This window comes from Ursus arctos, chromosome X, assembly GCF_023065955.2.
Source record: "Ursus arctos isolate Adak ecotype North America chromosome X, UrsArc2.0, whole genome shotgun sequence".
Taxonomy (NCBI): domain Eukaryota; kingdom Metazoa; phylum Chordata; class Mammalia; order Carnivora; family Ursidae; genus Ursus; species Ursus arctos.
This window is the reverse complement of record NC_079873.1, coordinates 78865244-78880924: the sequence shown is the minus strand read 5'-3', so window position 1 is coordinate 78880924 and position 15681 is coordinate 78865244. Positions and strand designations below refer to the sequence as shown.

Sequence of the window (15681 nt, the reverse complement as noted above, 5' to 3'; positions counted from 1 at the left end):
TGCCGGGAACTGCCAGGGTGAATAATGTCGGGGAGAGGACAGGGCCTTTCCGTCCTGGACTCACTGGCTCATGGTTGGGAGAAGGGCAGTCCAGGACACACAACATACAACATGCAACACAACTCTTTATTATGAACATAAACGGCAATCATGAGTGGGGAGAATACATGGAACAACTGATCCTTCAGGTGGTTATGTTACCTGGCCTGCAAGGTAATTTTGATTTCTCTTGGTCAGTCAGGCCTCCAACCCCAGTCATGGGCATGGCCTCAGGCTGGAGAAAAGAGAAACAATGATGACGTGGACATCCAAGGCTTCTTTTAGGCGATTTGCTTGAAGGCCTCCTCTGGGATCTTGCCCTCGTTCTGGAGGAAAGGAGTTGGGACATCAGAAGAGCCAGATTCGGAGTTTCATTCGTTCATCATTTCATTCATTCCCTCCACCTGAAGGCCCAGAAACGCCCATCTGTAGCCTGCTTAATGATTCCTAGGCCTCACCTTGAGCATCATGAAGACCTGGCCAGCACTGGTGTAGTTCCACTCGTTGTCCTGAAGGCACCTGGCGTGGGAGAACAGGTGATCTCGGTTAGTATCATAGTACAGACATGCTGACCATGTGATGCTAAATCTGTGCCACTTTTTTGCTGGGATGCATGTACCAGTATGAACGCTACGTGCAATGATGAAGAAAGACCTAGTGAAATGTCTATCGCTGCCATTCATCCCCACTAGAATTCAAAAAAGAAAAATAGACCTTTCCAAAACAACAAGGGAACTTAATATATATTGATAAAGAAAGACATTCAAGAAAACAAATGGAGGGGCGCCTGGGTGGCGCAGTCGTTAAGCGTCTGCCTTCAGCTCAGGGCGTGATCCCGGCGTTCTGGGATCGAGCCCCACATCAGGCTCTTCCGCTATGAGCCTGCTTCTTCCTCTCCCACTCCCCCTGCTTGTGTTCCCTCTCTCGCTGGCTGTCTCTATTTCTGCCGAGTAAATAAATAAAATCTAAAAAAAAAAAAAAAAGGAAAATTTTAAAGTACAAGTTTCCAATCATTTTTATTGAGGTATAATGCACATACCATTTTATTATTTTTATGCACATACCATTCTAAAGTGTACAATTCAGTGTTTTCTTAGTATAGTCACAAGATTGCACAACCTTCACCATTACCTAATTCCCAAATAATTTTATCACCTAAAAAAACCTCCTTCAACATTAGAGATGACTCTCTATTCCTCCCCTTTCCCCAGACCCTGGAAACTAATCTGCTTTTGGTCCCTGTGGATTTGCCTATGCTGGGCATGTCATATAAATGGAATCAAACAAATGTGTGACCTTTTGAGGCTGGCTTCTTTCACTTAGCATGCTTTCAAGGTTCATCCGTGGCATGGCTTATATCAGAACTGTATTCTTTTTTATGACTGAATAATATTCTACCATGTGCATGTACCAGATTTGTTTATCCATTCATCAGCTAAAGCACATTTGGGTTGTTTCCACTTTGGGGCTATTATGAGTAATGCTGCTATGAACATTCCCGCAGAGGTTTTAGAGTGAACATGTTTTCATTAGATACTTGGGCGTGGAATTACTGGGTCATAGGATAACTCCATAGTCAACATTTTGGGGAACTGCCAAAATGTTTTCCCCCAACCACTGCTCCATTTTATATTCTCATCAATAATACATAAGCTCTCCAATTGCTCCACATCTGCACCAACACTTGTTATCATTCATTTTATTGATGAAAGCCATCCCAGTGGGTGTGAAGTGGTAACTCATGGTGGTTTTAACCTGCACTCCCTTAATGACTAATGGTGCTGAGAAGTTTCTCATGTGCTCCTTGGCCCCTTGTATATCTTTTGGGAGAAATGTCTATTCAGAGCCCCTTTCCACTTTTTTGAATTGGGTTGTTTGTCCTTTTGCTGTTGAGCTGCAAGGGTTCTTCATATATTCTTGTCAGATATGTGATTTGCAAATATTTTCTCCCATTCCTTTGGCAGGAGTTTTACTCTTTTTGATAGTGTCCATTGGTGTACAACAGCTTTTTAATTTTGATGAAGCCCAATTTATCTATCTTTTCTTTGGTTGCTCGTGCTTTTGGTGTCATATGTAAGAAACACTTGCCTAACTAATGAAGACTTACACCTATGTTGTCTTCTACGGTTTTTATAGTTTTAGCTCTTATAACCTTTAGATCTTTGATCCATTTAGAGTCTATGTGTGTACAGGATGTGAATCTGGGGTCAAAATTCATTGTTTTGCATGTGGATATCCAGTTGTCCCAGTACCATTTGCCGAAAAGACCATTTTTTTCTTTCCAACAGATTTTTTTTTTCAGCACTCTCATTGACAATCAATTGACTGTAAATGTGAGGGTTTATTTGTGGGCTCTCAGTTCTACTCTCTTGATTCATGCACTGCCTGTATGCCAGCACCACATAGTCCTGATTACTGTACCTTTGTAGCAAGTTTTGAAATTAGGAAGCGTGAGTCCTCTAACTTTGTTCTTTTCTTTCGAGACTGTTTTGGTGCACTTACATATGAAGTTTAGGATAACCTTGTCAATTTTTGCAGAGCAGGATTTTGACAGGGATTGTGTTGAATCTGTAGATTGCTCTACTGCCATCTTAACAATATTAAGCCATTTAGCAATATTCCACCCCATGGAAATGGGGTGTCTTTCCATTTATTTAATTTTTTTCAACAATGTGTTATGGATTTCAGAGTATAAGATTTGTGCTTCTTTTGTTACATTTGTTTCCAAATATTTTACTACTTTGATGCTATTGTAAATGGGCTTGTTTTCTTAATTTCATTTTTGGACTGCTCATTGCAAGCACATAGAAACGCAAATGAGTTTTGTACATTGGTCTTTTATCCTGTAACCCTGCTGAGTTTATTAGTTCTAGTAGCTTTTTGGTGGAATCTTTCGGATTTTCTATATATAAGACAATGTCATTGAGCATTATACTATTTTTTTAATCCTTCACATATATAATAGTATGATACCTTTTCCATGGGCTTGCTTTCTTTCTTTCTTTCTTTCCTTCCTTTTTGGAAGCGAACTATCCAAAATGTTACTTTTCCAAATTCCCTGCGAGGTTCTTTGATTCACACTCCTACTCCACCCAAGTCGCTGTCCCAACTCACCCTTCTTCCCATGCATACCCAGCACTCACTTCTGAGACCACTCGAGTTTCATCCCAGACTGAGTGGAAAAAGCATGCACCATTTCCTGCTGCTCCTGGGAGAGGGTGGGCATGGTGCTGGAGGTCAGTGTAGGCTCTTGGTTGGAGAATGCACTCCGAGTCTCATTGGGGGTGGCATCTCTCACAAACAGCTCATCATTCACGATGCATAGACTGAAGGGAAAATGGGCCCTCAGACAAGTGGATGAATGTACAACTCCACATCCCCAACAATGATCCTGCTCCCACTGCCATTCGGGAACCAGATTCCTTCCATACCCCTACTGTGCCTGCCCCCCCCCCATACCCAGATTCCTGGGCTGGTGCCTCCACCCCTCCCACAGAGCCCACCTTTGCAGGGACTGTCTACCAACCTCACTAGATGTGTACTTAACCTGCAACCCAGGGATGATTTTACACCCACATTCATCCCTTACAATAGCCCAAAGGAATGGACGGTCTAATCCCCATTTTTTGAAGGAAGACAATGAGTCACAGAGAGGTCACATGACTTAACCAAGATCACACACACCCAGAGAGTGCTGGGGTCAAGAAGAGAACCCAGTGCTCTAACTCCAGAGCCCATGCTCTTAACCACCAGACCAGACTGCTCCTTGGAGCTACCTGTTGGCTTTCCACAATACTGAGAAAACCAAGATGTCTTCACCACCATGCTCCCACACCCCTGAGCCCAGGCTGGGATGAGCATTCCCACCTACAATGTAGCACTCACCTGGAATTGCTGGCAGGGGTGGCGATGAAGGTCCGGGTGAAGGCACGAACAGAACCCTGAGACTTTCCCTCCACTTCAACAACAAACAACAATACCCCCTTAGGGTCACACATGCTTCACATGCCCACACAGTGTTCCCCAGTCAGGGTCTGACTTGATACTCATGCTGGAGGGGACAGTTGTTCACTGGGAGTCGGGGTGTCTGGTATGGGGATGGCAACAGTAGAAACAGTCTGCTCCCAGTGACAGGGCCTCTACTATGTGACAGGAGCTGTGACAACCACTTCACAAGTTCACTCGATGCATTTTTCACAGCTGCCCGAGAGGTGGGTGTTATTAGCCCCATTTTGCAAACGAGGGAACTTAGAGGTTAAGTAACCACCCCAAGTGGTTCTCAGAATAAGATCTGGGATGACAGCCATGAAATTCCACAGACAGTGTCCCTATTGCCCAAGCTGTTTGGGGCAGACAGGCATAGACCCGGTCCAGACCAGGATGGTTTGGGGACAGCATGGAGGCAGGAGAACAAAGAGGGAATAGGAAGAGAAGGAAAGGGATCAGGGAAGCTGGGACAGTTCTGAGAGGGAGCCCAGCCAGTGGGGAGGGAGCAGTAGGGCATCTGGGGAGGGGCTCTATGCACACTCACCTTCCTTGAACACCCCGTTGACAGAGAAGCAGAGCATCTTCTCCTGAAAGGGAAGGGCCCGGGTGCTAAGTCACTTAAACTTCCTACCCACCTGTGGCTTTCTGGGGCTGCCCTTGGGAGGAAGCAGGTGCTCACCGTCTGGAACCACATGTCCACCAAGAAGGAGCTGAAGTCATGCTGAGTTTTGGGCAGCACACAGAGGGAGCGCACGATGTCACATTTTGTATGCTTCAGCGGCTGAACACGCAGGGCTATGGGGAGAGGAGAAGCAAGCGAAGGTCGGGGGTTGCCACACCCTGGGCCCTATAATACCCCTGCACACCCCCTTTCCCTGCCCAGTCTTCTCCATCACACACGCACAGGGGTCCTTGGGCTTCTTCATATTCCTGCTTTCCTTGAAGTACTCGCACAAGCTGCTTCTGGCAGAGAAAGAGGAACAGAAGGTGTTGGTCTGGCCAGTGGGGGTGTTTCCAGGAGCTGCCCTGTGTCCACTGGGGAGCCACAGGGCCCAGGAACAGAGTCTGAGCTTTGCTACTCACGCGGCTGGCTCCCCGGGGTTGAAGGGAATGGCCAGGGAGAAGCAGGCCTCATCGTGGTAGGCACCGAGGAGACCCTGACGGTCTCCAGAATCGTAGATCATATAGTACCTGTGGGACAGTAATGAGGACAGTCTGTCTCTGTGGTCTGGACCCCAAATGCGATTTCAAGATCCAGTCAGCAGTCCTGAGCTTGGGTGGCCTCACCCATCCTAGCCATCCCCTTCCCCAGATTCCCAGGAGTACTTACTGCTGCAGGAATTGCAGGACTAGACTCTTCAGTGCATCAGATCCTTTGTAGCTTTCCTGGAATCAAAAGACATTTGAGACTATGTGGCTGATAAAGCCTCCTTTGTAATACCCCAAATGCTGTTTGATCAATTTTCCCTCACCTTGCAGGGCTTTATCAAGCAGGGTGTGTCAGTATCCATGATAACTGGCGGTGATAACTCCTGGCCATCCTGGAGAAGGGAAGAAGTCAGCAGTGGAGACCAGGGAGGTGGCCCTGGATGATCAGGGGTAAAGATGAGCCCAAAAGAGGGTGAGGGTCAGAGGTTAAGTATGAAAGGGCACTGGAAATCACATGGACAAGATTTCAGTGGGTGTCTTCATCATGAGTTCCTGAAAGTATTTATACTATTATATGCAGCGTGTGTGTGTGTGTGTGTGTGTGTGTTGACATTTTTCCAGAGAGCATATTCGTGTCTTTTTCAGGAGTCCTGGTCCCCTAAAATGGATAAGGTCTGACACAAACATGTAATCTAGGCAAGACCCAAAGGGCTTGAGGGCAGGTGTGGAGGTGATCAGTGTTAGTAAGAGACAATGATGAATGTAGGTACTTACCAGGCGTAACAACTTAGGAAAACAATCCCTGATGGCACTGTCCAAAACCCAAAATAGAAAGAAGTGACTTATAGGACAGGGTTGCAAAGCCTCTCTCCTTCCCTTTCCCTCCCTTCCCTCCCTCTCCTTTCCACTGGGTAGCTCCCACCTGAACTGCCCTGACTCCCTTCTTCAGTGCTACGAGAAGCACTATTTAGAGCCCAGTCTCCAGGACTGCCTTCCCCTTCCTGCCTCCCTTCCTTTCTCCAAGTCCCCACTGAAGACTCCAGAGAGAAGAGGGAATGGAGTGGGAGCCCAGGGCTCTGCTACCTCACTAGGGGTCCAGCATGGTGCAGGACCATGATAACCCCTCAGGGATGGCCCAAGATGCTGGGGCAGGGAGGTGAGTGAGGCAAGGCCCAGGAGGCAGGGAGGGAGAGGGAGGGGGGATGAAGACAGAAGAAGGAGTGAAGGTAGGAGGGGAGAAGCGGGGGAGACATAGGGGAACCAGAGACAAAGGAGGAAGAGAAGGCAAAGCAAAAGGAAGGGAAAGAAGCTCTACCATGGTGGTGGGGATGAGGAGGAAGAGAGAGGAAGGGGGGAAATGGCTCCCCGGCTGCAGTCCTTTCCTTCATCTGCTCTGGCTGGCCCTGGCACCCAAGGTAGGAATGGAAAACATGCAGGTGTTGGGCTGGGGGCCCATTGCATGCTGGTTGAACCTTTGTCAACTGTGTGAGCTCAGTCTGAGCCGGGCGTGGGAAACGAGGCAGCCACGGGGGCAGGAGACCTTCCCCAGAGGGAGTACCAGGTCAGGCCCCAGGTCAGCATGGGGCTGAGAGTCTGTGGCCCCCTCTTATGATCACCGCCTTCCCTCCTGATGGCCCCAGTGCATCTGTGCCTGTCTCAGTCAGTTCCTAGCCTGAGGAATCATACCTGTGCTGGGCTACCCAGGGCTCCTCTGAAGGACCAATCGGGATGATGTGATGTGTGGAGGGAAGGGAGGGAAATGTGCCTCTGAGAGGCCTGTCCTTCTGTCCTCTCAAGCACCTCTGCCCTCTGCCTTCCATTCCTGCCTCAGGAAGCCCTCTGCTCACTGGCAGTCACGCACTTCTGGCCTCTTGACTCAGGGAACCCTGGTTTCTCCCAAGGAGGGCCCCACTCCTGGCAGCGGGTCAGAGTAATGGATGTCATCATGATGGCAGCCATTCATGGCTTTGGCCCTCAGCATGGGGCAGGAAAGCCACCATGACAGCCTGAGATTAGAAGAGAAACCCTTTTGGAGCAAAGGAAGGGGGTTCCCTCTCAGAACAAGGGAGGGAAGCCCCATCTCAGCAGGGAGTAGGAAAGCCTGTCTCAGCATGAGGCCCTGGGCTGGAGGACCCTTCTCAGTCCAGGGCACCAGCATCTGGCTCAAGGCTGCTCAGCCCTGGTCCTGGGGAGGAGGAGGAGCCCTGCTTCCTGGAGCACACTCTTGGAGGGCATGCTAAAGAACGCTGACTGCAGAGAGGTGGAACACAGACCCCAGACCAAGAGAACAGGTGAGCAGTTCAGAGAAAGGAAACTCCTTGCAGGTGAGGGACACGGAGAGAGGAGAAGGTGGGGCCTTATGGCCATTCCAGAGGACCCGGCTTGCAGCCTTCCTGCATACATGCATTCATTCTCAGGGACAGTTCAGGCTCCCAGGGCCCAAAGGTCCCCAGGAAGGGTGACAGGGATTCACACTGACCTTATGTAGGTGGGCTGGTCTGGAAAGGTGTCACACAAGGGGTTCCCTTCTAGCCAAAGCTCTTCAAGATCCAGCCCTTTCATCTTGTTTAACTCCCACACCAAGTGCAGCTAAGAAATATGGAGAAGAAACTGGCAAGGGGTCCCAGGGAAAGAGAGACACACAGGCCCCTGCACCCCTAGCCCCCACCTTTCCACACAGGTACCTTCTCCTGCCTCCTGTCATCACTCTGATGAGCACTACCACCCACTGTCAACCCCAACTTTGATCTGGCTCCCTCTTCTCACCTCATTTTTGGAGAGGTTCAGGATCTTGACTGTGGGGACCATCTCTATAATGTCAGACAGGCCATCCAGCCTGTACAGTTTGTTGTTGCTCAAGTTCAAGGACAACAGCTGTTGGTGAAGAAGAGTTAGAGTGACAGTTACTGTCTAGGACCTCAGAGACAAATCTGTCCTCCACCCCATGAGTTCCACCCCCTACCATTAATAACAGCACTGGGCCTAAGGCCTCACCTCGGGGTAATTCTCCTCAATGATCTGCAGAGTGGCAGCCATGCAGTTTCTTCGATTCAGGATTAAATCTATATCATGGCCCACCAAGTCTTCAGGAAGCCGAGAGGAAGCAATCAGAAGGCTGAGAGGGGTCCAGGGCCAGCACCAAAGCCTCCCCATGTCACCAACCCTCAGTCTCCCTCCCAGGCAGATCCCTATGCCCTCACCTGCCCTAGAATTACTGCTGTCAAGTGTACCTGGGTCAAAGCGGAGACTCTGGAGGTCAAGAGCTTGCTGGGAGACGTCATAGCGTTTGTTCATGGTCAGCTGCAGAGAGAGGTGGAGAGAGCCACCGAGAGGCGCTGGTGGGGATAGGGAAACCAGGGGCTGGAGGAAGAAGAGGTGGGTCTGGGTGTGGGCACACAGTGGGCTTTGAGCCTGCATTACCTTTAACTGCTCCATTTGTTCTGGTTCCAACTTATACCGCACAGAGTAGGGTACAATAGAGGGATTGACAAAGATAGATACCTGCAGGAAGGAGAGGTGGGGTAAGCACCAGGAACTCTCATTCTAAAGAAGACAACCAGCCCCTGCCCTGTCCTCCTGCCCTGGGACCAGGTAGAGGTAATGCCCTCAACACATACCTTTCGGTTCTCCTCGTCACAAATCTTGTAGCTGACATCCTTCAATGCAGAGGCAGTGTCAACATCCCGGACAAAGAACCGAGCCTGGTTTTTCACGTAGTGAAACTGCAGGCGGGGGAGGCAACAATAATTTTGGAGGATAGAGTCTTCCTGCTCAGTGGGCTCCCCCCGCCCCCACTTCCCTGTGCCCACTCATCTGGCTTCACCATCCTCTCTTACATCCACTGGAGTGAAGGGGACACTGCAAAGGCTCTGGATTGAACTCATTAGCCATGTCTTGTCATACTTTCTCCCACAGGGAATCTAAAGGTGAAAAGAAGGGATGGGAGTAAGGAGAGATAACAGAGACTTAAAGCTGGAAAACAGACCCAACAGCATTCTTGTCTGACCCTCTACTGAGCTTTAGAGGGGTTCGAAAGAAGGGAGCACTGGCATTACTTCTTATTTTTGTGCCAAATATGGATTTCCTAGACCCTCCAATGGAAACAAATCTCCATTGGAAAGCTCTCCTCCAAATAATTGACGTAAGGTTGTTTAATGTGGTCTTCCTTTTTCACAAGGTTCCAGGGTATTCTATCTAATGCAGGCCTTGCCAAGACACTCACGGTGATCTTGAACCAGCTCCCTGGGGTTCCATCTTGTGTGTTCTCCCCCATTTCTCTCCTCAGAGTTTTTCTATCTCTCCACACGGTAATATGCATATGGCCTTCATTTTGCCATTTCACTCTCCTCTTGTCGCGCCGCGTGCTATAGGGAGCGCTGTGAAGGGGAAGTGGAGAGGAGGAGGGTGGCCATAAATGCTAAGAAAGTCTTCTTCTATACACCCTCACCTCTCTGTCACCAGGACTACAGTTAGGATTGCTTAACCATTATTCCACTTCCGGCATTCTTCAGTTTTCCAGTGAGAGAAGAAAAAGAAGACCAGGGAGCGTGAAAGACTCGCACCGTCCCAGGGGCTGCTACATGCAAAACAGTCTGCCCAGTCACTTACTGTCTTACTTGGGGCTCCTCCTGGACATCCCTCATCAACACATTTCCATCATCCTCCTGGAGGTGTGAAGGCTGAGGCTCATATCCACCACGTTGATAAGGAGGGCTCCTCTTGCCAAAATTACCTCGGAAAGAACTCCAAACTTTCTTTCTTCCTTGAGGTGAGCTACCACCATCATTGTATTCTCAAAAGGGAAACAAAAATACAAGTTTGAAGGCACATCAGTGGTCCACTTACCGTGTACCACATCTTAGGCTAACACCATGGTAGGGCAAGCAAAGTGTCAACCTGCCCTAAGGGTCCAGTCCCCCAAACCCCGGAAAGGAAACTCCTCCGCTTGTCCAGATACGAGAGCCTTATTTGACAGATGGCACGATCAGGGGAGGAATCCTGGGGGAGGAGGAGGAGGAGGAGGAGGAGGAGGAAATTGTATTGAACCTTTTAAAGAATGAAGCAGGATTTATAAAAAACAGAGATGTGTGCATCCATGGATTAGATGGGTTATATCTTCCACCAGGAAGATATCTGAATTGTGCCTTCTCTCAGGCCTGCCTAAAAGCCACAGGAGGGGCGCCTGGGTGGCTCAGTCCTTAAGCATCTGCCTTCGGCTTGGGTCAGGATCCCAGGGTCCTGGGATGGAGTCCTGCATCGGACTCCCTGCTCGGCGGGAAGCCTGCTTCTCCCTCTCCCACTCCCCTTGCTTGTGTTCCCTCTCTCGCTGCCTCTCTCTGTCAAATAAATAAATAAAAAGTAAATAAATAAAATCTTTTAAAAAATAAAATAAAAACCACACCAATACCAGGGAGGCAATCTCTCTCATGCTTCCCCAATACAATCAGCCCCCCAAACTGATCCCACTATCAGCAAGCTGTACTTCCTTTGCTGGTGCAGTTCAAGTTTAACATCAGGTGGGACTGATGCAACAGCCTCCTAAGCTGTCCCCCTCCCTCCCGCCTCGCTGTCAACAATACTCAGTTTGAAATATCCAGAGTGAGCTTTCTTTTTGCCCAGCCTGAAATGCCTTTCAGCAGAGGGGACAACTCTTCCTAACCTCAGCTCCTCTGTAAAATGACCTGAATGACAAACTGGGATGATATGTCAACTACCGCTTCCAAGTGTGTAGGGATTCTTCTTTCTTCGTTCTATTATTGATTTCTGACATGGGTCCATTATGGTCAGAGAATGTGCTCCGTGCGATTTCAATTCTTTTAAAATTTGCTGAAGTTTGACGGTCCAGGAGATGATCTAGCTTGATGAATATTAAAGGAAAAACTCAAATATTAAAAGGAGGGATAACGGCCCATGGTCAATGTATGGTGTATGGGGGCATCAGAGTCATTTTTGAGAACTGACATTACTTCAGAAATAACGTTGTCAAGGGGAAAGTGTTAAAAGCGAGCCGGCTAACAGCTACGGCAATCCTCAGACCGACCAGCTAAGCTGGGTGCCTAAACAGGGCCAGAGGCCTCCCTCATCAAGGTGATTCAGTCAGGAGCAATCTCAAGCATAGCCTTGTTTTGGGAATCTCACAGGAGAGTGGGCATCAGATTAAACAGCCAGAGAGACCACGCACACACATGTGTGTGCACGCACGCACGCATATCCACTTACTGAAGGGTTGCATCTCGGCACGATCCCTGCCTCACCGTCGTTCTGCCAAAATCAAAGGCAACAACAGGAGCGTCGGAAATCAGCTGGTGCCTCTCACCCAGGCTGCCTGGGTTCCCCCTGTCTCTACCATGGTATTAACGGATCCTCCGCGAAGAAACGGTCGGGAGTATCCTTTATGACATCATGTGTGTTCACATGGCTACTTCCTGTGTCAGTCTGGAATTCTGCCTACATCATTGCTATGCCGTTGAGTACATGGCAATGGCATCCCTGCTGTGGTAGGGAAAGAACAGGGTGAGAAGTAAACCAACACTTGCCCAGCAGCAACCAACATTTGCTCAGTGTTGGGCAGACTCACTAGAGTTCTTTGACCTCCTCACAGAAATCTGATGACAATTGTATCCACAGGTCCTTTTCAGATCACGAATCTCAGGCTCACAGGGCATTAGGTACGTTCCCCAGGATTTCTCAGCCAAGCCAGTGGCCGAACAGAAACTGTGTCCTCACCTATTGGTCTGCCTCCACATCCTAAGTGTTCCTCCAGCTAGTGTGCTGGTTCTCCTTTAATGGTGGACTTTCAGGTCTCAAGGACAGATTTCTGTGAGCAGACCAGGGGTGATGTTTTGTGAGCAGGAGTTAGTCACTCCTGCTTGCGCGGATCCAGGTGCCTTGGACAAATTGGAGATAATCGGTCTTGAAGTAGATGGAGAAATCTGTTTGGACCACAGCATTTGCAGATTAGGAGTCACTTTGAGCTCGCCGTGTCTGGCCTATAATGGGGCCTAATTAGTATTTGTTAAATGAATGTAGGCAATGTAGATCTGGGGTCAACAAAGCCACTTTTGAGAATCCATACCTCTCAACCATTTCTACCCACATCCATTTATTCCAGAAAAAAAAAAAAAACCCAGCTGGGCTGTAGAACTGTTTCATAATCTGCTTGTAAAACTAGCATGTGTTGAATTTGTCTTTTGGAAAATTAGTATTTTTCACTAGTGTACAGTTAGAAGTGGAATTAATTAGTCATCATCCATCTATTCAAACTCTCAACAAAGTAGTTATATCGGGGACATATAGGACAACCCCACAGCTTATACCATACTCAATGGTGAAAAGTTGAAAGCTTTTCCTCCAAGATCAGGAGCAAGAGAAAAATGATCACTCTTGCCACTTTTATCCAACATAGAATTGGAATCCTGGAGAGAACAACTAGACAAGAAAAAGAAATAAACAGCATCAAACTGGAAAGGAATAAATAAAAATGTCACTACTTGCAGATTATTTGATATTTTATATTTAAAAAACCCTAGAGATTTCACTAAAAAACTGTTAAAATTAATAAACAAATTCAGTAAAGTTGCAGGACACTAAATCATCATGAAAATATTATTTCTATAAACTGAAATCAAACTATGACAAAGAGAAATTAAGAAGACAATCCCATTTACAACTGAATCAAAAAGACTAAAACACCTAGAAATAAATTTAACCAAGGAAGTAAAAGACTGGTACACCAAAAACTATAAGATATTTATGAGAGAAGTTCCAAGAAGTTGCAGATAAATAAAAAGATATTCCATGCTCCTGGTTTGGAAGAATTAATACTGTTTCAATGTCCATTCTGTCAAAAGCAATCTACAGACTCTATGCAATTCCTATCAAAATTCCAATGGCATTTTTTTCACAGAAATAAAGCAAATAATCTTAAAATTTGTATGGAACCACAAACGACCCCTAATAGCCAAAGCAATCTTGAGAAGGGAGAAGAAAACTGGAGGCAGCACATGCCCTGACTTCTAACTGTATTACAAAATTTTACTAATCAAAACAGTATGGTGTTGGCATAAAAACAGACACACAGATCAGTGCAACAGAATAGACACCCCAGAAATAAACCCATGCATATATGGTTAATTTATGACAAAGGAGACAAGAATATACAGTGGGGAAAGGATGGGCTCTTCAATAAATGGCCAGCCACATACAAAAGAATGAAACTGGAACACCCTCTTATACCATACATAAAAATTAACTGAAAATGGTATATAGACTGGAATATAAAGCCTAAATCCATAAAACCCTAGAAGAAACATAGGCAGTAAGATCCTTGGCATCAGTCTTGGTGATGATTTTTGTTTTTGGAGTTGACACCAGAATCAAAGGCAACAAATGTAAAAATAAACAAGTGGGGCTACACCAAACTAAAAAGCTTCTGCACAGCAAAAGAAACAGTCAACAAAATGAAAAGGCAACCTACCAAATGAGAAAAAATATTTGCAGATCATTATATAATAAGGGGTTAATATCTAAAATATATAAAAAGCTCATATGACTTAATAGCAAAAAAAAAAACTCATTCAAAAATAAGCAGAGGATCCGAATAAACAATTTTCCAAAGATGACATACGGATGGCTGATAGTACATGAAAGGATGTTCAACACCACTAATAATGAGGGAAATGCAAATCAAAACCGTAATGAGATATCAACTCACACCTATTAGAATGGTTATTAACAAAAAGAGAAGAAATTGCAAGTGTTTAAGAGGATGTGGAGAAAAGGGAAACCTTAGGGAATGCTGGTGGGAATGGAAATAGGTACAACCAATTATGGAAAATTGTATGAAGGTTTCTCAAAAAACTTAAAATAGAACTACCATATGATTCAGCATTTCCATTTCTGGGTATTTATCCAAAGAAAATGAAAAACACTAATTTGAAAAGGTATGCACCCACATGTTTGTTCTAGCATTATGTACAGTAGCCAAGACATGGAAACAACCTAAGTGTCCACTGATGGATGAATGGATAAAGAAAATGTGATATATATATACACACACAATGGAATATTGTTCAGCCATTACAAGAATAAAATCTTGCCATTTGGGACAAAATGGATGGAGCTTGAAGGCATTATAGGAAGTGAAATAAGGCAAAAAGAGAAAGACAAGTACCATATTATTACACTTATATATGGAATCTAGAAAAAAATCTGAGCTTATAGATACAGAGAACAAATTGGTGATTTCCAGAGGCAAGTGATTAGGGGATGGGTAAAATGGGTGATGAGGGTCAAAAATTACAAGTTTTCAGTTATAAAATAAGTCATGGAGATGTAATGTACAGCATGGTGACTATAATTAATAATACTGTATTGCGTATTTGAAAGTTGCTGTAGAGTAGGTTTTAAAAGTTCTCATCACAAAAAAATTGTAACTATGTTTGGTAATGGATGTTAACTAGACTCATTGTGGTAATCATTTCACAATATATACAAATACTGAATCATTACATTGTACACCTGAAAGTAATATGTTATATGTCAATTATACCTCAATAAAAAAGAGAGAGATGGAAGGAAGAAAGGAAGGAAGGAAGGGAGGAAGGGAGGGAGGGAAGGAAGGGGGAAGAAGGGAGAGAAGGAAACGCAAAGGAAATAAAAACAACATATTTATCTTTGGTAGAACATTTTACATCTTACTCAGAGTTTCTATATGTAGTATTATCACAATCCTGAGTGATTTCGATGTCTATAAAAAATTAATCTGGTAGTGTAATTGGCATCATTGTGATGTAAGACATCCCTCTTTTTTGTCCACCAAAAATTGGCATCGACCCATAAACAAAAGTGGGAGTTGTGGGATCCAACATCATACACCAAGGGACCTAGAAGGAGTCTTGCCTACCAGTGCATCAGAAAATAGGCAGATAGATCTCTGTACTGGCTGTGTAATCAACAGAACTGAGTGAACCGGCCCCAACCTCTCTCAGTCATGGTTGGGAAAAATCTGAAGAGTGCTGACTTGGGTAGACACCCATGGGTAAGAGAGATATTGTAGAAGTTCAGCTTCCCAATGAGATATTCCAGTACTCTCTGTTGGAGCAAATTATATATAGAAAGAGACACAATGGAAAGGAAAAGAGGAATTTTGCCAGTGCTGCCTCTATCCCAAGGTGAGTACAGAGCTGAAACAGCTAGTGGCAACCTCTCCTGCAGGGGAAATGGAGAGCAGTTGAGTGAGTGCCTGGCTACTCGAGCAGTATGGGAAACTTCCAGAGAAACCTGTTTCTTTCCAGCAGCACCCAGTGTATTGAGGCAGGACCTCCATGAGTAGGGGGTAAAAGGAGTTGAGAGAAGAGGCAGACAAGAATATCAAAGGACATTAAAGGAACATTGTTCCTGCTAATTGTGTTCAGGACTCCAGCAGGAAACCTACCCACAAGCTGCTGGAAAAACCCCATCTAAGGATTTCCCCATCTGGCCCATGGGCACCCCCCAATACCCCAA

At 46.0% G+C, this 15681-nt stretch overlaps 1 protein-coding gene across 1 annotated transcript; it reads right to left on the bottom strand.

Annotated features, from left to right (window-relative positions):
• Positions 1-320: 320 nt before the first annotated feature.
• On the bottom strand, positions 321-9956 carry LOC113250092 (nuclear RNA export factor 2-like). The gene is made up of 20 exons (XM_048213705.2): positions 9784-9956; positions 9398-9551; positions 9012-9095; positions 8793-8897; positions 8596-8676; positions 8406-8475; positions 8170-8258; positions 7942-8049; positions 7655-7764; positions 5950-5986; positions 5499-5567; positions 5357-5412; positions 5110-5217; positions 4931-4989; positions 4706-4821; positions 4571-4613; positions 3925-3997; positions 3183-3365; positions 498-558; positions 321-365 (listed from the first exon to the last, which is right to left on the bottom strand). The coding sequence occupies exons 1-20, from the start codon at positions 9816-9818 to the stop codon at positions 321-323; spliced, it is 1686 nt and encodes a 561-aa protein (XP_048069662.2). The 5' UTR covers positions 9819-9956.
• Between the last annotated feature and the right edge of the window lie 5725 nt (positions 9957-15681).